The sequence below is a fragment of the Amblyomma americanum genome, chromosome 5, assembly GCF_052857255.1.
Source record: "Amblyomma americanum isolate KBUSLIRL-KWMA chromosome 5, ASM5285725v1, whole genome shotgun sequence".
NCBI classification, from domain to species: domain Eukaryota; kingdom Metazoa; phylum Arthropoda; class Arachnida; order Ixodida; family Ixodidae; genus Amblyomma; species Amblyomma americanum.
Window position 1 is genome coordinate 68,386,142 of NC_135501.1, and position 27,754 is coordinate 68,413,895.

Sequence of the window (27,754 nt, forward strand, 5' to 3'; positions counted from 1 at the left end):
CGCCGGAAATACCCCGGGTGTCCGATTTTAGTCGAAGGTAACTTCAACGCCCCACATCCAGAAAGGGGGTACCCTACTTCGAGGCCCCGCGGTAGGCGTGTGCGAAATGCCTTCGCGGATGCGTTGTTTATTCTTCTAAATCACCCCGGTTCAGCCACGCGTTCTATGCGTCACATTCACAGTACGACCTATGCTCCTGATCTGACGTGTTGGTCTGGCCCCGGCACTCCCTCGTGGCACCTTGAGCCTTACTTTTGGGGGAGTGACCGACAACCTATAATAATCGGCGTCCACGCATCACGTGCTCGCCGGTTACGGCGCAAGTGTATGGTGGTCAAGTAGGATTTTTTCCGTAATATTCTCCAGCATCTCCCTGCAGAGTTGTCACCATCGCTTGTTGACCGCATACAATGCGCGTTAAACAGGACTACCACCTGCACCTGGGCAGACATCGATCGACCGTCTCCAGATATTGGTCTGCTAAACTTGTGGGCTCCTCGCCAACAGGCCGAGCTGGCAGCCTCACGTGATCCCACATCATCACAGGCACGTATCAGACTGAACTATATTACTGCTAAGGCTCGCAGATACGAACACAATCTATCACGAAGGCAGTGGTATGCGTATTGCGAGCAGTTTTCTGCGAAGTCGTCGAATCCATCTCTATGGCGAACTTTCCGTGCAATAGAACGCGGCCACCGTCGCCCCGACGCAGCTAGCACAGCATGCATTGCAGCGAACTTGTCTCCGGATGATTTCGCTAGAGAAGCGGCAGTGAAATTCTTTCCAAAATATGACGTGTTGCCGCCCTCAGTTACCCAGTCCAACTTGGCGGGGATTCCAGCTCACGTAGATAAACTGCCATCTGCACCAGATGCCGAGGGAATTGCGTCTCCTTTTACCATGCCTGAGTTGCTTCCAGCAATTTATGAGGCTAAACGAAAGACATCGCCCAGTCCGGATGCCATTCCGAATGAGGTGTATAAGAACATGAGTTGTGCTTGCTTCCCTAAACACTATTAACACAGTGTGGCTCAAGGGCTCTGTTCCTGAGACCTGGAAATTGGCCACTGTGATCCCAATTCTAAAAGCAGGGAAGCCACCCACAGATCTTGGCAACTTCCGTCCTACTTCTATAACATCAACACTGTGCAAGCTGACAGAGAAAATGTTAGCCACACGACTGTTGTGACTGGAGCACCACGGTTTCTACCACCCCGTCCAAATTGTCTTCCGTCCATTCATCGGCGGTGAAGATGTTTTGGCTGTCTTGGCGTCGCAAGTTCTGTCAACTCGAAGCCACAGTGTACGTACCGTCCCCGCCATGCATATTGAAAAGGCTTATGATAATATAAATCACGCTGCCATTTTGCATTCTACTGGCATGCTGCATTTCCTTCGAGTATGCAATTTTATAAAATCCATTCTTGAAGGCAGACGATTTACCATACGCCTCAATGGTGACTCCATTGGATCATTTGAACCTTTTGGCGGTGTACCCTAAGGCCCAGTACTGTCACCAACGCTGTTCCTCTTGCATGGCGCTTACATGATGTCCCTGACGTTAAGTGTTTACTGTACGCCGATGATATCACGGTATAGAGCACTCACCATGACCTTCTTACTCAAACAGCGGCCAAGTCAGCCTTTGATATTACCGCCAATTACGCTAAGTGTAGGCCTACAGCTTTCCGTGAAAACTACGTTCACGTCAGTGGCCAACCTCTGGGGACGCCGGAAACTCGCTGCCATGCCAATCCGTCTCCAACTATCTGGAACCCCACTTCAAGAATGTTCGACAGTTAAAATTCTGGGTTTGTCGATATATCAGTCCGGAACGGGCACTGTCTGGCTTTCTGAGGCTAAAAAGCAGGCTTTGCAGACTGTGGACGTAATCAGACGTATTCCTCCCAAAACCGGCGGCGCTCGTTCCCACATCGCACGACATGTGGTGAAAGCGGTTTTGCAACCGCGCTTAATTTACCAAGCAGAGTTCCAACACTTGACCACAGCTCAGTCGGATCGTCTGAAAGCCGTTAATCGAGAGGCAACGAGATCTATCACTTGCCTTCCACGCATCACACCGATCGTGGCACTTCAAGAAAATGCTCAGATAAATACCCTTGACGAGCTTCTGCAGCAGCGCCGTGATGCTCGTAGCGTTAAGGCCACCCTTTTGCATTCACCGCGATCACTCCGGACGTTTCCTTCATCACACACCGTACTCTCGCCGCCACCGTCAGTTCTTCCTTCATGGGATTTTGTGCAGCTGAGCGGCAACAAACCTACCGATCTACGTCGCCCAACCTCACCTTATGCGGCATCGTTCCTTCGCGAGCGAATTGCGGAACAAGATAGTCACATACACCGCAGCTCAATTATTATATATGTTGATGGCAGTATCCAGGGCTGCGTAACGACTGCAGCTAACTGTCGCTGCCAGCCTGCACTTAACAAGACGGCCAGGTTTCGATTCGCGGAACCCTCTACTTCCTTCTGTGCTGGGCTGCTTGCTATACAAGAGGCGCTTCGCTCTGTAGTCGCAGTTACCTTGCTCTCTACAGCCCTCATTATCATCCGCACTGACGCCCTTCAAGCAACTCGTCTACTCCAACGCGTCAGCCTCGGTCCAGAAATCTGCCAGAATATACATCGCCTGGCTGCTTCCATCCCGCAATTCATTCGAATTGAGTGGGTCCCACGTGACCTGCTCAATTCACAGATCTGCAGATTCCGCAACTCTCTTGCCAACCCTGCCTACATCAATGCCTCAATTCCTCAGTATGGATGATGCTACCCTCCTTCTCACAAGAAAGGAACACCTCCGGCGCCGGACACGTGCTCTCGTCCCTCCGTGTGCGATAACCCTCCCCCGCGTCTCACTCGTGCAGAGTAGGTTGTTCTCCGGTGGATCCGGGTCGGAGTTTCCCTCACTCCTGCCGTAACTCGCACGTGGCCTCAGTTTCGCCACTTATATGCCGCCTAGGATGTCCAGTCTGCAACTCACAAGACACTGATGCTGACATTCACCACTTGTTGCGAGGTTTCCTGGCACTGAAGCCAACTAGAATTCGCCAACTGGAAGCAGCGGGTCTCCACCCAGACAACCCGTCCTCATATATTGATTGGACGCAGGGCCACATCACTGCTCCCTCCTCGTCTTCATTAGATCGGCACATCTTTCCTGGTTTAGTTAACACCCACTCACTCTTTTCTTTCTATTTTCTTCCCAACTCCCCTTATGCCCAGAGGCAATAAACAACGCTATCAGAAAAAGGCAGACGCTGAATCAGGAGTTTTATATCCGCGTGCTCCAACACATGCGTGGTGCACTGCGACGCCGTCTCAACGATAACGCAAGGCTGCACACTGCTCTGAGCGTCACAAAATTTCTTGCCCAGCACAGCATTACTGCACTTCCCCATTCACCATACTCGGCTGACATCATCTCCCCATGCGATTTTTCTCTGTTTCCTCGTGTGAAGAGAGCGATAACAGATCGCTGGATGAGGAGCGTGCAGGCCATTCAAGACGCCACGACAAAGGAGCTGACAGTCCTACCAAAAGAAGCGTTTTCCAACTGTTTTAAAGACCTCAAGAAGCGTTGGAAGCGGTGTATAGTGCAAGGGAGACTATTTAGAAGGGTTTCTGCACAAATGATTTCAATGCTAAGCGCATTTTTTTAATGAACTCAGTTTTAGAACTTCATGGACAAAGGTTGTAATTCCTAACGCAAAGCAAAAATAACGCGGCTAGACTGAAACGGCGAAACATAAAAGTGTTGCGAAGGCACAACCAGCTCGCTCTGGCATTACCGAAGCTACTGCTTGCGCTGAAATAAACTGGCGCATAGGAATTGTGATACGTTTATTTTTTTTTGTACAACAACATATTAACATTCAGTTCTAGAAAGCACCATGAGTTCGCAAGACAGCGCCCCGAAAAACAGCGGCTTGTGCCGCGAAGTGTCCCATACATTTAGAGCGTCAATTTTTCTTCCTCCAGACAATAGGTATATTAGCTCTTGGTACTTATTCAACAATACGCATGACATCCGAACCTCAGCCGGGTTGTCTAAGAGTGACTCCATATTTTATAAACATTGCTCTGCACCAGTTCGTACTGCGCACCGATGCTGTTAACGACAGGTCGAAGCCCAGGAATTGAGATCAACCTAGTGGCTCCCCCTGTCGTGGAGAGAGCCAGCTGCTCACTGTAAACGGTATTTACGTGAAGTTCAGTATTCGGCCTGCACGTAAGTACTGTACGCACTCGCCTTTTATGCAGGCCACCGGTCGACATGCCTGCCTAGCAGCTGCAGCAATCGTAATAATTGTTTTAGAATACAACAAATTGCAAACACACGAAAGGCTTCCTGTAACAGCACTTTGGTTTACGTAAAATGGGCATTTTATTTTTTTAAATCGTGTAGGCAGCCGAGTTAGGTAGTCTGTAAGATATACTTCTGAGAATGAATTCGTAGTGGCCATGGTTAGCATTCAGTTTAAAAAGCCTGACAGAGGAAACATCATTTTTTCTCACATACTTCCGTCCTCAACCACACCGTTTTTTTTCTCAAGGCTGCAGTGAGCTGCCCGGTTTGCTTCAAAAATTCTTTAAACACTAATTTCTTTTCGTTTTCTAGGCATCGGAGAGATTTCGGGCCTGTGTGAGTATTCACTACTACCTTTTTTATTATTAGCACAACAAAACAAATCAAGCTGAAGGTAGCTGAGTGATTCAAGTGGGAGAAAACGAAGTAAAAAGAAGTTTTAGTGCAGCCTTCTAGGAGCGAAGTCTGCAGCTGATTCTTAGGCTTCAAACTTAACTTGACCCTATGTGCAGCGCATAGCCCAAGCCGTTACGGACCTTTACTTTAATAGTTTTAAGCCATTATTACTTTACGAAGTTCGTCGGTGATGAAGATACGAGTTGGATAGCATGTCACCTGGAAGGTAGTGAATGAACGTAGCTCCAGGTTGCGTCTTTTACTGTTGCGATGCGTAGGTCTCAAATAATTAAGCAGACGAAAACTAAAAGAATTTACTGTGTTCAGTCGCACACGAACAGAAGTTACTGGAGTACTGTTTTCGCGCATTTAAACGGCGGTCGAGATAAAATTGCTCGTCTCTACTGAAGCTTAGAGAGAAGCCAAATCAATTTGGTAAGCCGCTGTTTTAGATTGAAACATGTTCTTTTTTATCGACCCTTCATGTTCATATTGCTTGAGTCATCTGTGCGGGCACGTTGCCGCACCACTGTCACGGCTGCCAAGGGGACAGCTGATTCAGTCGCCCCCGATATCCGTAATGAGTGTTCTTCGGCAATTGTGCCAAAGAAGTTCACTATCTTTTCCTAGAGGAGAGCGATGGTCGTGTGATCATTCCCTGCTGAAAGAGCGCAGTCGTTGTACGTGCCCGGGCCGGTAGCCATAAAAAGATTTGTGACCTTCCTCCTCTGTAGCCTTTTGCATCCCTGTTAAAAGCTCACCTGACTCGTGCTGCCACTCTCAGCCCAGCTGCCTGGTGCTTGGTAATCGCGCCATAATTTCAAAGCTGTCCTCTTTCAATAAACTTGTTTATAAGTAAATATTAGGACAGTGATCACTCGATGTGAGCTGTGAGTATGTCCATGGCTTACCGTGGTCACGCGGCAACGCCATCCAGAGAGACATTTGGTGGTCAGCAGCTATGGTCAGTGTAATGGGTGCAGCCTGCACCATACGAGACGAAATTTGATCTTTATTCCTGCTACCAACCGCTTAGAGCTTTTGTCTTCCGTCCTCTGACAAAAGGCAAAAGTGGAGCAAGCAGTTATTACGCTTTTTCGCCGCTTTTGATCTCTCTGCTAACCCAGTAGAACAAGTTACATGCGACTTTATATCACTAAGAGGAAAGAAAACTCACAGGACTCAGACGGCTCAGACGTCGCGAGACTGAGGAATGAGATAAGAAGCTGGGCTCTTCTTGAAATTATAGATCTCTGCGTTCCGAAAGCGATAGCTTGCCTTGTGGAAGGTTTCAATGCAAAGGATGAAGTGCGGTACGGAGCGAGTTTCACACTTGCACGCGGCGAACAACAGAACATGACGGCGCCTAATAACAAGGAACACAACACGCGAGCTGTTTTTGACTCTGAATATTCACCAGCTAACCAAAACTTGCACTCTGCGTCAGTGTTGTAGTTGGCTCGGGCTTTCTTCCAAGCAGTACAGCAGCAGCGGCGCATTTTTTTAGGAGCTACGAGAGGGGTGGTGTTTAGGCCTAAGAAGCACGCTATTTTTGTCCTTCTTTAACACTCCAACGTGTTTTAATTGCCTGAATGTGTTCTCTTTGATCAAGCCGGCGGCAACAGCAACCAAACCATTTGAAAGAATACTGAGGGTCCACAAAGATTCATGTTCCAGAAAAATACCTACGTACTGCCTACAATATAGCGCCAGTTTTACGTCTACAACTTAGAGGTAGTGATGTCTAAGACAAAAATATAGAAACTTACCATACATGTCAGAGAATCAATGTATCTGCCGGCGTCCAGGCAAATATTCGTACATGTAAAACACCGAGCACTGCTGCTCAAATCCCTGTTAATATTTATGGCTCAATGAAAAATCTAGAATCTGCCGGCGTCCAGGCAAATATTCGTACATGTAAAACACCGAGCACTGCTGCTCAAATCCCTGTTAATCTTTATGGCTCAATGAAAAATCTAGAAACCATAAAAATGCTTTGTGTGTGATGCATAGGATTGCAGCACAATACAAACTAGGTAAAAATGTACTCTGTGCCTGTCTGCTGGAACTGAAGGGCAGTCAATTGAAGTGTGTTACATTCGACGCGTCACGCCACAAAGAGAATAAATACCTGGAAGAATGGTGCTTTGCTTGAGTCAGGTATTAAAAGCATTCTCGAAGTCTGTGAATATAAGTAACACCTAAAACAGATAACAGAGATGATATGAAATTAGTTTTGTAGAGGTGTGTCGTAACGTTATTACCACTGATGTTTTTGAAGCAACACAATTTATTGAATATTTTGTCGTCTGTCATACTTGACGTCTTGCTGATATTGTTTTTGACAGAAATAATATCTCCATCCACAATATTGCTATCAATAGGTCTAGGATACCAAACCATCTCTGGAGACATGCCACCGTGGTAGGTCAAGTGGTTATAGCTCTCAGTGCAGTCCCGAGAGACGCGGGTTCGATCTCGGCCGCGGCGGTTGCATTTCGATAGCGGCTAAATTTACAGGCCCTTGAACTGAGCGATGTCAGTGCACGTTAATGAAACCCAGGAGGCTGAAATTTCAGAAGCCGTTCACTACGAGATCCCACATAACATGAGTCGCTATGAGACGTTAAAATTCCACAAACTAAACCTAAACCTTCTTTGGAGACAAGCGTAAATCTTCCCCTGTTTTAGTGGCATGCGAGGATTTCTTTAATCTTTGGACTTTTAAATTTTCTACTCTAAGTGCTTACCCGCATTTTTGCAAAAATTTGTGATTCCTAATTTTGCGCTGCCTCAATATGTCCAACCTAGGAGAATAATGCCAAATCATCAAAATTGATATTGGGCACTGCCTTCAACTACGGACCCATCTGTGGAACATGTTTTTCCTGGAATATTTTACGTCTGTTAATATGGGCGAATATAAGCAAGGGCCCGTCAATTATCCTTTATAGTTTATTATAAGCATCTCTTGATATTCCGGTTATATTTTGGTACACAACTGTTATAACTCTTTGTAGATATTTGGCAGTTGTCTCATAGCAATCTTAAAAGCTACCGCATTTTTGTTGAATCTCTGATTGCAAGCGACAAGCTTTGTCTGGGTTTCCTCAAATAAGAACTGGGCATGTTTCGCTTCACAGAGAATAATCTTCAACCGCTACAAATCTACCTAGCTGGCTGCCGACGGAAAGTGTTTTTAAAATGTTCAGTTATTCACCTTGCGTGCATGCAGGGATCTCTGTTTTGGGTTAACTTTTCTTTCTTGTGTGAACTTACATGAATCATTTATTGCTTAGTTGCAACACATTTGAGCCAATTAATTGCCAGATATATGTTTATAACAAATTATAATTGATATTAGATGAGCAAAGCGTCATAAAACTCACGATTTGCTCCTTGTCAAGGAACACTTCTTGGCAAAGCATTCAAATAAATTTCAAAGGGTCTAGGGAACGACCACAGGAAGACAACAAGATAGAAATAGCGCCTACTGTTTAGCTATTCCTCTATCTTCCAGGGTTTACAAGGCAATGTTTTGCTTTTACGAACTTCTGCATTGACTGACAGATTGTAACTGTGTTTCCCGTTCCTTCTTTCTTCCCTTTCTAATCCCCTCATTCCTTTACCCAGGACAGGGTAACCAATCAGAAGCCTTTCGGGTTAACATTCCTGCCTTTCCCTCTTCTCCTTCTGTATGTATGTAACTTCCTGTGTTCGTTTTCCTGCGCCATTCATATTTATTATGTACCAACCAGCCCAACAGCAACTGCTTCTGAAAAACATTCCTCTCTTTTGCACCTGTGCAAAAGACCGAAAAGTGACGATATCACCTCTAAGCGTCTGTTTACGAAAGTTCAAAGGGCGCCGACGCTTTTTTTATGTATAGGATGATTTTTTATGCATTTTTATTTATTCCTTGAGCTTAATATCGGTAAATATTGTGTGGGGTAGGCTCGCCCGTTAAATGACAGGCCTAATTAGAGAATCATTTCTCTTATAGTGGGAGTAGTCACGCTGATAATGATTATTGTCGGAAATTTAAATTTGAAATATTTCCTGGGCTGTTTCAGCTCCTGCAGTTTCAATGTAGTTTTAGTTCTGGCACACTATGGCTTCTATTTAATATCCCATAAACAGACCAAACTGCACTGTTTTGTATCTTTTATAGTATTTTGATATATTCTTAAGTGTACGGATCTCCGAACACGTCATCATAATCTAATAACTAGCGCACATGAGTAGAACACACAATACCTTTGAGGCAAATAGCTGAAATACCTAGGTAAATACCTGAGCAGCGGCTGTTCTCCACTTCGAGAAAGCCACTGCTCCCAGCAGCTGCCGACTTCGAGGGTGTACACTGAGAGGCCCGTCCGTCCCTTTCCCCTTCTTGCTCCCTTTGGTCATCCTGTAGCGCTGTACAGCTACAAAAGGCAGTGAAGGTACCTGGCGCACTCATAGTCAGCAATCATTTCGGAAATAGGATCAGCAAAGGCGATAAGCGATGGTGCTTTGAGGAAGTAAGTTGGGAGGGGGAAATTGCCTGGAGTTGGAGCACAGACTGTGACGTTGTTATAGGCGACGGCCAGCAAATGAAATTTCTTCGAGGCGAACTTAGGCAACAGGCTGATCTAAAACACAAGAATATAGGTGCTGTTCTCAGTGACATGCGCTACGATGTGGCGAAGGACGACGATAGCCTCCAGAATGACCGCAGTAATAAGGCTACCGAGGCAGTGGCCACCTGGGACGCACGAAAGAAGCTATGTAGAGATATTGACAGTATATTCAGACGCCACGCTAGAACACTTTGTAGAGATGAGGCGCGATGAGCTAGTACAGTCTTCGCACGATAGGACAAGCCTATCTGGAGGAGAAGGCGGGAGAGCCAGTGAATAAGGACTGAGCCGGCGGCTTAAGTTGCAAGCTTAAGCCTTCTCTCCTGAGCGCGTCGGTTGAGCACGGTGGAAAAAAGAGGCCTGACGACCGGCAGTGCTTACTTCCGTAGTGCGCGTGCCAACAAAAGCCGGAGGGCTGCCGTGGGAAACGCGAACTGCGAAAATGGCGATTGGTGTTTACATTTTCATGAGTCTGGTGAAGGATTTTGTGAAGAGTAAAATCCTGGCCTTGCTGATTTTTAGATATCTTGAGCTGTCCTCGTCGGACAAGGGGGTAGGGGATCCGACTGTCAGGCCTGCTCGTGCCCCCCCCCCCCCCCCCCCGCCACCGCATTGGGGTCGATGTAGCTTCGGCTACTAGGCTTTGTTCCGGTGCAGCGCCAGCGGTGGGGATGGGTCGGCCGGGGCCCATCCTCTGGGGATGCAAAACCCCATGGGAGTGGCAGCGACTCCCAAGCGACTGTGAGGGCCAGTCGCGCACGTGAGGTCCGATGCCTGAGCGGAGACAGGCCTGGTTGTATTATCAAACTTGACCCCCGGAACCCGGCACGCAAGGCACGTCAAAGAACCTAAAGGTTTCAAGTACATGCAACTTGCTTCCGCACGCGCGGGCGTGCGCGTCTAGCGACCGAAGCGCCGGTTTCTGGCCACGGAGAGGACAAGCCCGCGCAGGGGTTTAAAGCATCCAGGCCTGTCTGAATCGATGCCTCGGGGAAGAAGCCTCACGGCTGACCGCGGGGCTGTAATGGCCATTGCGGGACGCTGAGTTAGGGGGGCGTAGAACAACCGGTGCAAAAACCGTCGATGTTGTTGAGTATCGGCGGAGTAGGCCCGGATCTTCTCACCCCAAGCCGTTTTTGGTTTATCGACCGGTCAGCCCAGCCTTGAACACTCCGTCTTTAGTAGGTGCGGAGCAAGCTAGGGGAGAAAAGTGTATGACTGGTTGGTTGGAGGCACAGCTGGGTCCCCCCGGAGGTGTTGGGTCATGGCGCGGAGGGCCTGACTGCGGATAGGCTGACGACATAAGCCTCTACTGGCCGGATCGCACCACACGTACTTCCGGCGTCTTAAAAACCGCGAAAAGCAGTCGACGGCTAGTAGCTGGCAGGTCTGAAACAAACCCTGAAAGTCGTGGAGGGGCCCGAGGTAGCTTACCCCGGGTTAGGTTTCCCTCTCTCCGGCGGTCGGAGCTCGTTGCGCTTGTGGGTGGTCGGGCATCCCTTGAACGGGGCCGAACCCTTGGGAAATCTTGACGCTCTCCCTGTTCTGGCCAGGCAGGCCAGTAATAGAGTCGAGAAATATGAAGGATCAGAGCAAAAAAGTCGCTTTCCCCATTCCCATCCTAATTTCCATAACCCGTTTATCCAACCCCTTCAGCTACTTCCCAGGGGAGATCAGGGGAGCCTCCCCGGGCCCGCTACCTTGGCTCTGGGTCGCTATAGTAGCATTCCGTTATTGATTTCTATCAACCTTCGGTTGGCTAAATTTCAAATTTCCCAGAGCCGCAACTTTTATGTTACTATTGCGATTACACCCGCGATGCAGTAGTGTTCAGGAGAGGCCACTAGTTTTATTTATTTAGATGCCTCGACTTATATTCTGTCCTCGCCTGAAAGCGTTGCTCAACCCTTGATGTCTGAAAACCGCCTAGCCAGCAAATTACCTCTCTAAATTTCTTGAAGCGTTTGCTGAAAGATGAGCTTAGTACATACAGGTGGATGTCAGTAGCAGCGAGGGCAGGGGCTTGCGCACCATTCATAAATACGAGACTTCGGGGAGCGAGAGTCAAGAGAGGAATTTCAGTCCGGATCAAGGATGTGACGTCATTAATACAGAGAATAGTTTTCTTAGAAGTGTTTGTAGTATTATAGAGAAAAGTTACAGCGATGTAGAGAACAGAACCTTCGTGCTTGCGAGGATGGTGAGCCGCCTCACCTACGAGTAGGAACAGCAGGCTCGGCAGCGTGTGGTTCAATTTGGGGTGAGTAACGGCACGGTGTGCTTTCTCCAAAACGGTCCGCTGATGAGAAGAATGAAATAGGAAGTACCAATGGCTGCGGCAGTGACGGGAGATGTGCCCGAAGCGCGAGCATGTGAAACAGACAGGACGACCGTTCGGGGTACGCCATTGAACAGGAGTGGCATGTCAGTACGGGGGCGAGAGAAGTTTGTTAGTAAACGTCGTAGCGGCCATCGGGAGGTCTGGTTTGGAAGTCACACTGATCACGACGAAGCCAGAAGATATGCCCATGTTCGCATCCTACTGGCGAACAGCGGCCCAGGCAGCAGAAGCCATGAGCTTCAGTTCTCGTGCGTGCACGGTGCGGGTCAAGTATGCGTGATTTGAAGGCTAGCTGCCCCAGAGCTGGCACGTCATCGATGAGGAGCTGCAGTCAGGTCGGCAGCCGGTCGAAATCGTGGGAAAGCAGCCTGTTTCTGTCCTACTCGAAGAGGTGGGACACTTCAAGTACTGATGCGACGGTAGAACCATGCTTACACAGCAGGATGTTTAACTCGTCGTCGGCTACACCTTTTAGTATCTGCTATACTGATCCGTCTCGGGCATGCCCTTGCCAACTTTCCTGCACAAGGCCAGGAAGTCAAGAATGTAAGGAATGTCAGACTCGGTAGATGTTTTGGCGCGATAGGCAAGGTCATTCTTGCCGGCGAGTTGGCATCAATAAGGTTTCTGGACTGTTTATGGAGTTTTTGCATAGACACGTTCGAAGAAGTAAAATCGCCTTCGTTTGACGGGAAACCATTCCTGAGCGCTGTCATTCAAATAGAACACCAGATTGGGAATCATCTGCGTGGTAGCCCACCTGGTCAGCTGGTTGACGATTTCTTAAAGGGCAAGCCAGTCTCCTGGATCCACGCCGTCAGTCGCGCAGAATGTCCTCGGGCCGCAGGGGTGTGCCAAAAAGATGGCTGGGGTTGCTCGCGTGAAAGCAGCGACTTCGGTAGCTATTGCGACGGGGCCGAGGTGGCAGCCTTATAGAAGATCCAACTTGGATCCCGGAAGCGAATTTCGAGAATTCCACGGTATCATACTGGATAACTATTCACAAAGGGAGGTATTCTGCGATCCCACAAGCCTATCGCCTGGGACAAATTAGCGGAAAAACGCGCACTCTACAGTGTTGTCGTCCTCGACGTGGTCACTGCGTCACCTCATCGTCCTATAAGCGATAAGGAATCACACCTAACATTATACTCCAGTAGCCTATAGCTTATACTTGTTATATGTGACAATAATAAAGAATTTATTATTATTATTGCAGCACGTGGATGGGACTACAAACTTTCAGTTATAACGAAAGTTCGCTAGTTGGTAGATAGTGCTACTAAGTGCAGGAGAGAAATAAACTACTTGCAATATTAGCTGGTTAAAACCTTTTGAAATTAATTCTGTTTACTGGAGAAGCACTACACAGTTCAAGGATTTTAGTATAAAGTGTAACGCTTTCAAAGGTTAGTACAGTTGTCTTCACACACGTGCAGTGTATTTTGGCGGTGCAATGACTGTTGAAATAAGCTTCGCAGGTTTGTGGTGTAGGAAAATTTTAATAATCATACAGATTTTTGCCTGTAATACAAATTCTTGCATCAGCCTGTAGAACGACGATTGCGTTTTCCCTCCTGTGGTCTAATTAAAGATTCTCGTTGTTTTACGTTTTGCTGCTTCACCTGTGCCTTGTGGCCATCGTTATTGTAGTCTTTCTTCATTGAAGTGTTCATTTTTATATGCGTCCCCCTTACTTTAATAAGGATGACGGAGCTTATAGGTAGCTCAATAAAACTGCATATATTTATTATCCTAAAAACTAGAGAAGATTGTTAAACTTCTCCTTAACCGTACGAAGCGATAACGTTAATAGGCTAACGCCCATATATGCGGAATTACTCATTCTCTAGTCTACATTATTATTTCATTGGAGTCCCTATACTACTACTCGCGCAGTGCTACAACGGTTATATGAATCACCACTGCCCCGGCAGGTGGCTGTTTAAAACGCAGCCACAAGTGGGGCTTGTGAAACAGGGTTGCTCTTCCTCAGCAGCCTCTGCGACCAGTCATTAATTACCTACCACCAGCCTCCTGAGTAGTTCGTCCGGAATCCGGGCACAGGCTGGTACCGGCCACGTTTGGCAAGCACAAGGCACGCCCCTGTCTTAGCTTCAGGCTTTGGTGGGGGTTAAACTCTGACTACCTTCTGGTAGGTTTTGCAGGGCCGGAAGGCTTGCGACAGAAGCCTGCGCCTTCCAGTTCCACCACTGTGTGAGCAGGGTACAGCCACTTTGTCAAAAAAAGGGTCACAAGTGGGTTTCACCCAAGGATTAGGGTAAGAGTTGTTTGACGGTGGAGTGAATCACTGACCCAACAAATCAACAGTCGCGGTCAAGGAGCCTTTTCAGAAGCAATTCACTCGAGAGAAGAAGAGCATAAAGCTGGGAACATTTTGTGTCCTTTAGTCAACGGGTCGGCACCCGTCGGCACTGATGATCGAAGCGAGCTCCTCTCGAATGCGACTTGGATACTCTACCACAAGGCGGCCCTTATGGTTAAAAGAACACCCCCTCTAACAACAGCAAAGAACTCAGAACTAGCAGGACACCAAAGTGCCTCTCACTGCCTTGGCGGATGCTCAACGACAAACCAAACCATGGTTGGAAAGTGGGGCCCGAAAACGCTTTTGGAGGGAGCGCCATAGAGGCCTGCCTCCTTCAGGATGAATTCCCAAAAGCAGCCGAGCGCCTGGCCAAAGGACGTCTGTACCCATTTATGCCTGCGTGTTCCCAGCGGTCACACTTCGGACTCTCCCAGAGACCGGCAATGATGCTCAGAGGCTTCCGCGCCTCTAGGGCTTCAGGCTTGAGAGGGTTCCGAGCGTTTCAGCCCCACATGATGGGGCGGGCGCCAGGCTGGGGGGTTTGCTCGTACCTATTTTACTTGCAGGCACCCGGCGACATCCATGAGAGGCGTTTTCGTAGCATCGGCAGACGCACCGTGATGATGACGTCGATGCTCAGGAGGGGGCACCAAGTGTCCTATTTGGCAACGGAGCTCAGAGGAATTCTATCCCCCATTTCGAGACGTGGCCTCTTGGAAGTTTTAACATCAATCCAGAGAATGTCGCCACCCACTCAAATAAATTGGCGGTCGTTTAGCTTTGGTTAAACCTGCAGTGACGCGATAGCTACAGCAGGCCGAGTGGAATATGCTCCGTCGAATTGCAAAGTCGGTCTTTCACCGCTCCGTTTCGCTTCCTTCATCTTCGTCCCACTTCACACGGCGCATACGCACAGCTGGTGAAGCTCGGTTTCACCAGCGCGCCGCGTCACCGATTGCAGCTGCTGCTCCGCACCACGTGATCAACCACGTGGCTGGTCACGTGACTAACCGCGTGACGAGCTGCCGGCAGCTCCACCGAACCACGTTAGCAACCACGTGACCATGGCGGCGCCGCCACGCTGCAGGCTCTAAATGCTACCGTAATGTAGCTATCGCTACAAAACAATACCTGCACCTCTTATCGCCTATATTCGGATTGCACTTGCACTCAGCACTGGATAAAGTTCAGCCGATTTGTGTCCCAACAGTTCAGAGCAATCCGCAACAATCGTGCTCCTGGTGCTCTGGTTGAAGTCTGTATAGACACTTGCAAGATTATAATTGTTTTATGTTCAGTCCATTTGTTCTGCCTTTTAAATCCATCGAGCTAGCAATGTTGCACTCGTGACCGCGCAATCTAGGCGGGTGGCCTAATTATAGAACGGCTCTTACATGTCACCAATTGCAGCTGTATGCACCTAGCGTAAACTTACAAGGCAGCCAAGGCAACCAGCAAGCCACGTAGGCTGGCGGCATGTGAACGCCACCCCACCTCAAGCAGCAGAAGGGGTGAGGTACGGTTAGCGCGCTCCTAAGTACGAAAAGATATAAGTCGGTGAATGCGGCACAATGTAAAGCACCAATCGCCGCAAGGCCATGCGCCCAAAACAGACAGAGGAGCAGCGGCGCTGCGGGGCCTTTCTGAATAAGGTAACCAACCTGCGATACCTATGCTGATGATGATATTCTTTGACTTTCTGATTCTTTTCTTCGCTTTTGACTATAAAATAGAGACTGTAAAGCGTGGAAGTAAGAACAACTTGCCACAGAAACCAAGGTGCTGTCCAGCTCAGCGATTAGAAGCAGGATAAGGCTGAAATGTTCAGTATCCATTTTACCTGGTCTCTACTAAAAAAAAGAGCGTGGCCACTACCATCTGTGAGCAGTGCTTCAATCTTGAACCCATTTCTTCAGGTGCTTTTTCTTCTACAAACCTGAACCTCTTAAAGTAGCAGTTTTGTCTATTTTCCTGTTTGGAGTACCGTTCAATTAATCCACTCAATGTTTCCGGTACATTTAAACAAGATGTTAAAACACCCCTTCATTACCTGAAGATGTGGTTATCGTGAAAACTAGATGATGCACCTTAGACTGCGAAAAAAATTCAAATTCTGTGTGATACAAAACTTATTGCAACCAAAAATTATATCAAAATAGGAAAACTTGCTCTCGGACCATCAAGCGGAGGTCAAAAACGTAGAATTAGGTAGCTTGTACCTAATCGCACTTTTCCGTGCCTCTTCTACGGGCGTGCTTTACTTCCGGTACTGAGCGTTTCGTAAAATATCTGAAACGTGATACGTCATAGTTTCCGCGGATACTACGCTGAAATGACCTGTGCGTTATTCCACAGAAGCCGTTCTAGAAATAACACATTCGCATAAACAAAATTACGCGCTTTTAAATTGGTGGTTGAATTGCCATAATTTTCTGTTTTTCCTTATTAGTGGTACCATAAACCAAGAAAGCGCCGCCGCTGCACTTCGTCCCAATGGCCCGATTGTTATTTGTTTTGAGTGTGTTGAAACTGAATAGTGCTAGCATTACACACTACGCGCGCTCCTTGAAAAGGGTATGTTCTTCGTACAAGCGGTGAAAAGTTTCGAGGATTTTTCTTCCTTTAAAATTCGGTGCATTAAATTACTAATTTTCCGTGTTATGTGTATCCTTTTCTTATTGGATATGTGTTGATTAACTTGGCAATGTTCTTTTTTAGGAATATAAAAGTTCTAATGAGAATTGTCACCACGGGCTTGGAGAGAAAAATTGAGGCGATTGAAGTCACCGAGATAGGTAACCGTTCTGAAACATTTTCTAGATGTATTCTTAATATTGCCTTTTACAGCAAAAAATTTTCTGAATGCACCAGGACAAGACCTCTCCTCCAAAGAATAGAATACTTGTTCGAATTGAAATTAGTTTTCACTTTGAAAGCATTAAGCAATACATTGTACTCATAAAGACTACGGTTGAACTGCCAGCCATTCTTGATATCAATAATAAAGCCAGGGAAGAAGTCAAGCATTCGGAGAATCCGAACATAAACATTTATTCGTTACCACTGCTGTTTTAGAGATAAAAATGCTGTTATTGCCAGTTTTATGTTCCCAAAGGTATGAATGGTTGGGGAAAGAGAGAGGCCAATTTGTGCATAGTCAGCCCGACACAATTTTCTTTGGGTGCACAATTGCTAGCGTTAGTTTACTACTTCATTCTCTAAGACAAGAGTGCCCTTTAGCAGAGCAGCATCCTTGCACGCCAAATGCCAACGATGGCTTTTAGTAGCTTTGATATTCGCCGTCTAATCAAAAGGTAGCGACTTCAACCCGGGTTACCCCCGTCTTAAAGACGCTGAAGTAACGAGCGTCAGATTTATTGGCCATGCGTAAAACTCGTCTTTCAGCATCCAGCGGGGCCAGTGAAGAAAACCCTGAGCGGGTCGCAAACTTAACACAACTTTCCACCTAGAGGAGCAGTCGACGCCTAGCGCCATCTATGAGAGAAATTACGATTGTTGTCTACCCGTTGTCGAGTTACACGCCTTCAAGATACGCTTAAAACGGAATTTGCATCGTTTGCGGGGTCAAGGTGGGCCTAGAATTGGGCTTTCGGTGCGATATGGTAACGCTTCAATTGGTAACTGCGTGTATACAATGTTTACGTATAATTTATTTGTGGGTGTACTTATACAGCACAACCCATAGGGTTATTTTTGCCTACCAAATTCGGTACAGAACTGTCCCCGGATGGGTGCCCATTGGTGTTGGATTATATACAGTGGAACAATTGTAGACATTTAGCGGTCCTGTAACTGGACAATTTACCTACCCGTTATCGGACATTATTTTATAAGGAGATGGAAGGCCACAACCAATTTTTGTGGCCGCCATCTTGGACTCAAGAAACCGAAACTATGCCGCCATTTCGTCTCCTGGCGTCATTCTCACATAGTTCCAACTATATCCAACATATTGGACCGTGACGTCGTCATTGGCACGCGGCAGGCGGTTGTTTCTACAATGGTATTTTAGATGGTGGTACATGTCTCAATGCAAGATCTGCTGTTTTCTAGTTGCTGCCACAGATGTCGCTGTGATCTCAGGGTGGTAGCAGACCCCACAAAATCTCGAAACGTGATGAGTAAGAGTTAACGCTCTTAAAACGGCTGTGTGTGGTGCGATATCTGCGCGCCTTGAAGAACCCGAGTGAGTCTAAATCTAACAGAAACCATCCACTGTTGTGCACGTCGTGAAAGTCAACAATTTGCGTTTTGCACGCAGAAAACCCATCATTTCCTAATGGTAACGAAGATAACAAGAAACCAGAAAAAACTACCGCCCCTAAACCAGAGCGCAATTTGAAGCCCCGTAATCTGGATGACAAATTCGGTGAGTGTGAGAGAGTTACTTGATGTTTTCTATATTCTTAGAAACGTGATATAGAAAAACACTGAAAACAGTAATTTACAAGCGAATAATATACATCTGCGCTATAGAAGTAGCCGAACTATCACTGACTGTTTTTATGCGCCTGTAGGCAACGTCCTGGTTCTTATCTTCAAGTAAATAAGGCCTATATTTTAAGTAAAACTACTTTTTTATACGCCGCCTCATTTTTGCTAACAAAGCAATGGCATTTCTAATTGCTGGCGTTCTCTGTCTGTTTAAAAAGGGACCAGGATACAAAGCTAACTTACTAGTAAAGTGATATTGTGTCAGAGGACAATCAAAATTCGTTGCCGTGGATACTCGCTGGTTTACCAGCAGGGATAATGCCAGTAAATTTTGTAATGGTTTGTTGGTTCTTCGGAAGAACTCAAGCCTCTCGAAACGTGGCTATTCGGTGGGGATGAAGGAGGAGACGATCGATGATTACAGATGATGATAACGAAGAGATATATTTACAGAATATGCAGAAGTGAAAAATACAAGTTAAATAAGCAAAGTCGCACAGACGAATTGGGTACGCTGTAAATTAAAGGAACTGGTCCTAAACAGAGAAACAGCACTCGAACACCTTACTTTTCGACGGAAAGTCTCTGTTAAAGCCAGGCCTTTTTTGAAGTACGTGCTAGGCACGGAGCCTGCAGCTAGACATCTGTCCAGTGCTTTCTCTTGCATTTCTATACGTATGCCAAATGATGAAGTTTAGGGCGGTCGTGTTCCGAGGCCCGCCCTAGAGTTCGCTAGCCGAAGAAGTTCTAATACTAAATAGCCATAGCTCTGAAGGTTAAGCTCAATCGTCAGTCCAGGGCTTGGCTCAAAAAGAAGAAACATCAAGAAAACATTCCGAGCAATTTCTCTCAGTGGGATTCGTTGCCTTGATCGCGCCATGTTCTCTCACTTTTCTCTTTTGCCACCGCAGACGCATGTCACTTTTTAAAGGATGAAAAGTTCTTGTAGCAAACTGGGAGGGTGACTAATTTTCTGGCTCATCGCAGAAGTGTCGAATGGCGGAGGCAGGACGCGATCCCCGCGACACTTCGCTGTAGGCATGAATGCCTCCGAACTGAAGGGCTGCTCGCGAAATACTTCGAAGGTTCACATGTTTCTGCGGAAGTGGTATGAGGATCCGCTGGCATGGGAACGCCAGGTCGGATCAAAAGGCTGCCGCCTGCGGGCTACTGTACTTGCGGATAGATTTTTGTGGCTATGCAGCGAAAGCTACGGACGCGCGTCATAGAGAAACATACTTACGTAAAGAGCGGACACTCATACCGTTTTGCGGCCGAGCAAAAACAGGTCTAACCACCCGCCAGGTAGCCTATGTTTGCTTCCACTCTACTTCAAAGGTCGATAGCTTATCACACGTCCACCGGCTTGCATCCGTGCGTTTCATTTCTATATAGAAGTTGGTGCTGCGCTGGCCATGCGCCGCCGGTTACGTCCACCTCACAGCGCTTTTCAACGCCTCGCCTCGTTTTTCCGGTAAGTTGTTTCCTTTTGCCCGCAGGATTAATTTTGATGTTTATTGAGCTACGAACATTGTAGCAAGTCGTTTGTAAAGACGCGTGTACGTATTATGCACGTGTAGCTTATGATATGAACTGTGAGCTTTCCCTTTGTTGTCTTTTCCGGAAGAGCAAGTGCACTACTTCGAAAGTGTAATTTTCGAAAACTCACTCTCAATACGTTCGGTTTAAAACACAGAATTTATCGACGGCTCACCCCTATTGTAATGTTCCCAAACCTTTTATATGGCGTGGGTCGAACAGTGTAATGCACATTTGAAATTGACCACGTGAAAAACCTTTGCCTCACGGGAAGCGGGCAGTTTTGATCGTGATCGGTCAGATCCTAATCGGGCCTCAATTTGTCCCGACTGCGTTTGAGCCGCGCTTAGGAATAGTTGACTGCCATCGGAGCATCGGATTCAACCTGATCTACTGCGTTTGAGATGAAATCAGGAGTAGTTTACTGCCTTCGAAGCATCGGAGTCTAGCTGCCCAATTGCGTTCGAAACCTACTATGTGCTTTTAGGTGCCTTAGAATGCTACGAAACGAACAGCAAAAGAGAAAAGCCTAAAATATAAACCAATTGGTTGTTTTAGACTGCAGTAAAACAAAAGCCAATACGTTTTATTCAAGCATAACCTCCCGTACCTGTGTCAATGCCGCCGACATGATGTGTCTCAGGTGAACGGCATTAATAGGTACGTTTTTTAGCCTTAATTCCAAATTGAACTAATTTTCCCGAAAAAAAGTAATATAAAAGGACTTATTTCTACCAACTTGGCAAATTTTGTTGGGTCTTTCGGACCTACTTAAAGACATCTGTTGCGCTAGGGCGGTTCTTACTCCCTATCCTTGGACCGCTATGTCAGCGAAGTTTTTTCCATCGCGATTGAAATTCGGATCGAGGTCGAGGGCTCGATCACAATCAAAAGTGCCCACGTGAAGGGGTATAAGAAAACCGTTGCGGATATTGCGATCTACGCAATCATTGACACAGTGTACGATCACTGTAAAATGAAAGTTTATCACTGCTCTGTACCGCGTATAGGTACGGTCTGGAAGAAAACCATAAAACAACCATTGACAACAGTCACTGCTTTGTGGAGAAAAAATCAGTTTGTCACTTCGCTCCACCAAGGAATTGAAGCTAGTTAGACAGAATTTTTCATGAACAATATGCCTGCAAACATATTAAAAATAACTGTCATCAGCGAGTTTATTTTTCATTTCTATCATTTTTGCTGCGATATACTTCATTTTGCCGTTTGATGAGTGCGAAAATCTTTAGTCTGTACACAAGCCCACACTAATATGCCACGGAGCGGATTAAATTACGGGAGCTGCTGCTGCGCTTTGTGGTGTGGGAACAACGGGCGGAGAAAAAAAGCCGGGGACGAAGCTCTTACAAATTCCTCGTGACAGCAGGGGATTGACGCCGGTTCTGTGTACTTTAAAGAAAATATAAAACAGTGCTGCCAATCTATTGCTACAAGCGGCTACTATGCGCATGTCTTTTTTTTATTCAGTCAGTGAAGGAAATAATTACAAGTTATACTGCGCCATAATGGTTTCAGGTCGAAGGCTTGGATCGAGGGTGCCAAGAGGGGCGACCTGTTAAAAAAGTCGCCGACCCGGCTGTATACGCCACGGACCGCATTTGCGGCGAATTTCACCGCAGATGACTGCATGGACCCCGTTTGACTTCGCTGACAAAGATTGCTATTCCTACTGTTCAGCCTACAGGATACTTGCGTTGCCAGCTCGCTGAAGGTAATTTTCAGTGCGCGCTTGTCGTGTATTTAAACGATTGACAATAACGCCCGGCCAATGAAGCATTGAATTGTCTTTTTCTAGCTAAGATTTATGATTACTACAGGACCCACTCGATGCAATTGCAGCGACTGAAATGTACATTTCTCAATAAAATATTTAAAATTAGCCTTCTGTAGCATGTACGTTTTATCAATAGTGACTTCAACGGCATTCGCTTCAAGCAATCAGTGTCTGGCAGACAGCTAGACAAATTTAAAGCCTGATGTCTCAATGTTTCTCATCGCTTCTAATAGAACACAGGGTTCACCTACATATATCCGTCACTAAGTTCATTATTGCGCTGACCATTCATTACATCTTTCCTTTCCTTTGCCAGGCTCGATGAATTAGTAAAGATACGGACTTATTTCTGTACATGTAGGAAAATGCTTGTAGAAAGTTGTATTTTTTTGTTCTCCTGGAAGGCAACTGCAGGCTTTTTCGAAGAGGCCATTTACGTTGTTGTTGTTTGCGATTTGTTCATATTTGTCTTATTTTAGAACTAGAGCGTGATGCACGAATGGGGATTTGTTTGCGCGGTGTCTACACCTTAATCAAAAATCGCAATAATCACCTTTTACGCAGAGTGCAAGCTTACTAAACACTGTGTTACTATGATGTATTGAGTATATTGTGCTTGTATTCTGAACAGCCTATTAACCTATCGTTAAAAGCTGCTGATGTGCAGGAATCGAGCGCGCTATACGTGCCTTTTTATCCCCTTACTTGTGTCTAGCTGTTGACAACTCCTATTGTGTTGTTCGCACGAGAGATGTTTTGGATGAAAAACCCACAGAGCGTATGTGCAATATTTTTTGTTCGTGACATAGTGCCACTGGCTTTGAGATAACTTTTTTTGTTGCTCTTCGTATTGTGATGTATTTTATAAATTTTGTGTGACCCAGTATTTTTTCTGTACAGCTCCAATTGTAAACAAGAAAAAATAAACTGTGTGAAACCACACCTTTCTCTGTCTGCAACTGAAAGAGGCGGCTCAATGACGGCACAAAATTAAAGAACCGCTCTGATTGCATTCTTCCAACCTGCATGAACTAATTCAGCTTGCGTAGGTTCTTTGAGAATCTTGGTGGTATTTCCAGTAAAACTGTGCGATCCGAGAGTTTATTTCGTCTATATGTATGTCGTGCTCAGAAATGAAATATTACAGCACTTGTGCTCCACTTAGACGATGTAGTTGAATACTGTAATAACCAAAGGTAATTCAGAATCGAAACCACTGCTATCGAAACTGAAACTGAAACAGACATGAAGCAGGAGGCTAAAATCTTGGAGGACAAAATTAGCGGTCTGACCACCCGCTCGGGGCTCTGGCGCTAGTGCAGCAGCTTGGCCGCAGGCCCCTGCGGGAGTGTACGCTGTTTACGCATATTTCTCTACGCGCGCATCACCAGCTTAAACGCCTATCTCTCTCCCTCGGGAGAGCCTGATAAGAGTGCGCTTGTGAAAGCCCTGCGCCTAGCTCTCGTAGCTTCCTCGCAGCCACAAAAAGCTGTCCTCGAGTGTAGCTTTGGCATGCACGCCGCGGGCTTTCTTGCGCACGGCACGCATGAGTTGTGCGCTTTTGTGTAAGCTTCCGGCGAACGCGCAGACGGGAAACTCCGAGAACTCTCGGCGTAGACCGGATGCGTAAAGCGAACTCAGGTTATTGCAGTTAAAATAATCTAAAAAAAACTAACTAGGCCACAAAGAAGGCGCGGTCTGCACGTCCTCTCTAATAGGCTAATTGAGCTTGAAATACGCTCGATTAGACACAAAAGGCCAGAATACCCATAGCCTGCAAGCCTTCTTCCCATGCGATATTAGAATATCTTGGCTACAGTGCTGCACAAATCGGCTTGCTCTACATAATTACCACAGACATGAATAAAAAAATAATAGACGAAATTGGTCTATAGTAGCATGCAAATCTGTACATGGCGAAAAATTGCACCTCAGAATAACAGCTATGCGACATGACACAACTTAACACACACACGTTAAAAACGCAATATGGTTGCGGCGTACAAATCCACTAATAACCGCTCAGCACAGTTACACACAACCCGCACACGCAAAAGAAACACAGCAAAGTCCACTGACGTGCAGGTGTCTCTACACCAATTTTTGGCGGCGCTGAACAGTTCCGTAGTCTTTGCCCGTTGGGTGAGCCGGAATTTTCCCTCCCGCTTACGCTGGCCTTGCTATGCCTCGCGATCTGTCCCAAATGAGTGAGCAAGGGAGCAGCTGCAGGATGCAGATGCATTTAAAGTGCCTCGGCTTTCTTGTGCAGGCTTTTTCTACATACGGCAGTCCCTCCGACGAAGATGCAGCTTCGCGGGAATTACCGTGTACCTGCAACCGTGGTTTGCGTGCACCTGTCTTGGCCATCATCACTCTTCACAGTTCAGCGTTGAATTCGAGCGCTGCGAACTTATCGGAACTTTTCCGTGCGCTTCACGAACACGACAGAATGACATCGAGATCGTTGGATGCATCGGAAAACGCCCCTCAGGAGCTCTTCGTCAGTGAGCAAGGGAATAGCTGCAGGATGCAGACGCATTTAACGTGCCTTGGCTTTTTTGTGCAGGCATTTGCTACATGCGGAGGTAACTCCTGCAAAGATGCAGCTTCACCGGATTTACCGCGTACCTGCTAGCGTGGCTTGCGTGCACCTGTCTTGACCATCATCACACGCCACTGTTAAGCGTTAATTCTAGCGCTGCAAACTTATAGGAACTTTTCCGTGCGCTTCATGGACACGACAGAGTGACATCGAGATCGTTGGATGCATCGGGAAACGCCCCTCAGGCGCTCTTTGTCAATGAGCAAGGGAGCAGCTGCAGGATGCAGATGCATTTGAAGTGCCTCGTCTTCTTTGTCAGGTCAGTAACAAGCAACGCCTCGAATTTAAAAGTGATTCTTTGTGTTTGGTTGTGCTCCCTTGCTCAGTGGTGCTATGTGAGTGTGTTGCCGGTTGCTTTGACTCATTTCGCCTGCTGGTTATATTGTTGAGTGGGGACGTTGAAACCAATCCAAGCTCACCTTGTCAGTGTCCGATCAGTTGCTAAGCATCATTGAAAATCAGAAAGTGTTTGCAAATGAGCTGAAATCTATCAGGAAGAAGTTGGACGGTCATAATCAGACAAGAACCGGAGGCTGGCTTGTATTGAAGAAAAAATAGAATCTTTCACACAGACAATAAAGATGGTAGAGGAATATGAGAGTTCTGTTTTGGAGCCACGTGAACGGATTGCATCACTCTGTAGCAAGGTTGACGACCTAGATTGTCGCTCTCATTGTAATAACTTGATTATCTTTGGGGTCAAAGAAAATAGCGCAGAAAGCCCGGGGAGCCTCTCATTTCATTTATTTTACTCTCAGGGCTTTCGTTTTACAGGGGGGAATAGCATTCCTGTTAATACAGGGATGCTGTGTTAAAAGAAGTTCTTGAAAAAAAAAAACTAGGTATTACGTTGGGGAGCGTTGAACGCATAAACCGCTTCGGCTGGCAATTAGAGATAAATATTTACCAGTGATAATGCGGTTCATCTGTTTTAATGAAAAAAGGAACCGTCTTAGGAATGCGAAGAAGCTGAAAGGCTCACTAATGTCACTATCTGAGGACTACCCGCTTAGAATTCAAAATATACGGAAACTGCTGTGATCTACCGTTAAGGATAATTGCAAACCTAAGGATAAGGCATACGTAAAATTTAACAAGCTAGTTTTCAACGGTAGCATACATTTGGGATGAAGAAAATAATGCAAGACGGAAACTTACCATTTCAAATGAACGCAAAGAAGGTTCCAAAGGCGGGGATTCTGGCAGTGTCAGTGTTGCCTCAACATCGACACGTATTGTCAAACGGAATCAGAAACGAAAGACTCATAAATGACGATTTGATATTACCAGACCGTTACGCCTCATTTCCTTCAACGTTCAAAGCATCACAAATAAGACAGCCGAACTTGAAGCAATTTTTTACAGCCTGGACCGACACATTACGTTTCTGAGTGATACCTAGCTTCATTCTAATATCGCTGATGACTTAATTGTTCCCCCGCCTACAGAATATTGCGATGCGATATAGCGACACGTGGAGGTGGAGTCGAGGTAGTGCTTAAGGAAAACATATCTTCTGTGAGGCTGCTGGGTATTCCAAACCATGAAAGTCTTTTTAGTAAGATTGATTTCTGTGGCAACACTATTGTATTAGGGGTAGCATATCGACCTCCTAATGCCGATGTCACCTTTCTTGAAGAGCTGCGCGATTATGGTCACCGCTTCCGGGGCGACCGAGTGAACTTGATATTTGGTTTTGATTTAAACTTGTCTGATATAGATTGGATCCACATGAGTACTGTGGGTGCCAATTCTGGTCATTCTGAGCACCTTTTGGACACTGCCTTCACGTGTAATCTGACCCAGATTGTTGACAGACCAAGAAGGATCTGTGCCTCTGTATCCCACCTTCTTGACTTAAGTGTATTTCTGTTGATGGTTTTAAGGGTGTATCAGATGATAATCTTGTTTCCTGTGTTTTTTTTCTATCGGCTTGTGTTGACAGCAAGAATCGTCCCATTATTGTGAAAAATTTTATTACAGCTGATGATGTAGGAGTTTTTCATTTTGCCTTGACAGCTTTAGGGCTGAGTTGAATTTAAATGTGCTATGGTGCATGCTGAAACATACATGCCTCGATTGGTTGACAATGTATTTTCCCAGTGTTATTAAGAAAAAAAAAACCATGAATTACGCGGAACGTCATCCACACAAAACGCAAGCTAAAGCGAATTCGGCGTTTAACTAATCATAATAAGACTAATGAGAGTATGCTAGGCAGTCTATTAAGAAATGAGATGAAGCAAGCTAAGTACTCCTTTTTTCATGTTACGCTGGGCGTTTTCTCAGTGAAGCACCGGAAAAGTTCTGGCGATACATTAAAGGCAATGAACAATGCAATGTGTCTTTATTAGTTACAGGTGCTCCTTACAGGGTCAAAATATATTGCTGGCGTGCTTAATGCGTATTTTCAATCAGCGTATACCGATGAAAAGTCGACTTTTCCTTGTAAGCCTAACAGCTACACATCCTTAATGTCAGATTTTACTATATCCCGCGAAGGTATTTCGAACCTTTTTCTGAAGTTTGTCGGTAGAAAGTGTAGTGAACCTGGTAGCACTCCTTCAGCTTTTCTCCGCCGTTGCGCAGAATGGTTGTTACGTTACCTGGAAGTTATTTTCAACGCCTTTTTGTCACAGTGCGCCGTCCCATCAGAATGGAAAACCGCACATATCGTACCTGCTTTTAAAGGTAATGATCCATCCTGCGTATCTAATTACCGCACAATATCTTTGGTCTCGACCAGTTGCAAATTGTTCGGGCGAGCGATCTGCTGAGGTCTGACAAAATTTTCGAAATCGACCCATTTCTTATGTGATCAGTGACATAGATTTAGGCGTGGATTTTCTACCGTCTCAGAACTGATATCCACTTGCCATGATTTCTTATTGCAGCGAACAAGAAACAACAAAAGAGCTACAACTGGGGCTAGTTGGAAATGCATCCTTGAAGGTATTGGTGAGCGCTACCAAAATACGGAAAGGGACGAACACACAAGACAAGCGCTTTCTAACAACTGTTTATTATCTGAAGGAGCATGCCTATATACACATATTTACGTCAAGTCATACACAGAAGAGGGAAGAGCGCACGACGCTGACAAGAGCGATATGAAGGAAAAATATATGAAGGAAAAAATATGTTGTGCGCCAGGTATACAATAAGGATGTGTCAGAACTGTTTACATTTTACAGTTTCTAAGTACCAAACATTTATTAACCTTAAGAAACGTATCCAATTGTTTGCACCAGATTGAGATCTCCTACAGGTTAATGTTAAGCATAATTTGGTTCTCTGTGGAGTTAACTAAGGAGTACAAGACGCATTCATTAGCATATG

At 46.1% G+C, this 27,754-nt stretch overlaps 1 protein-coding gene across 2 annotated transcripts in view; it reads left to right on the forward strand.

The window, feature by feature from the left end:
* LOC144134766 (uncharacterized) overlaps positions 1–27,413 on the forward strand; it is a 60,495-nt gene extending 33,082 nt beyond the window's left edge. Inside the window, exons 3-7 of one of the 2 annotated variants that reach the window (XM_077667593.1) lie at positions 4,646–4,669; positions 16,743–16,819; positions 18,307–18,414; positions 19,875–19,953; positions 21,555–21,906. In XM_077667593.1, coding sequence (XP_077523719.1) covers positions 4,646–4,669; positions 16,743–16,819; positions 18,307–18,414; positions 19,875–19,953; positions 21,555–21,681 — 415 coding nt within the window. In that variant the 3' untranslated portion in view covers positions 21,682–21,906. Of the gene's footprint in view, positions 1–4,645; positions 4,670–16,742; positions 16,820–18,306; positions 18,415–19,874; positions 19,954–21,554; positions 21,907–27,309 lie in introns of those variants that run through there. The other variant, XM_077667594.1, reaches the window with a different exon arrangement.
* The last annotated feature ends 341 nt before the right edge of the window (positions 27,414–27,754 follow it).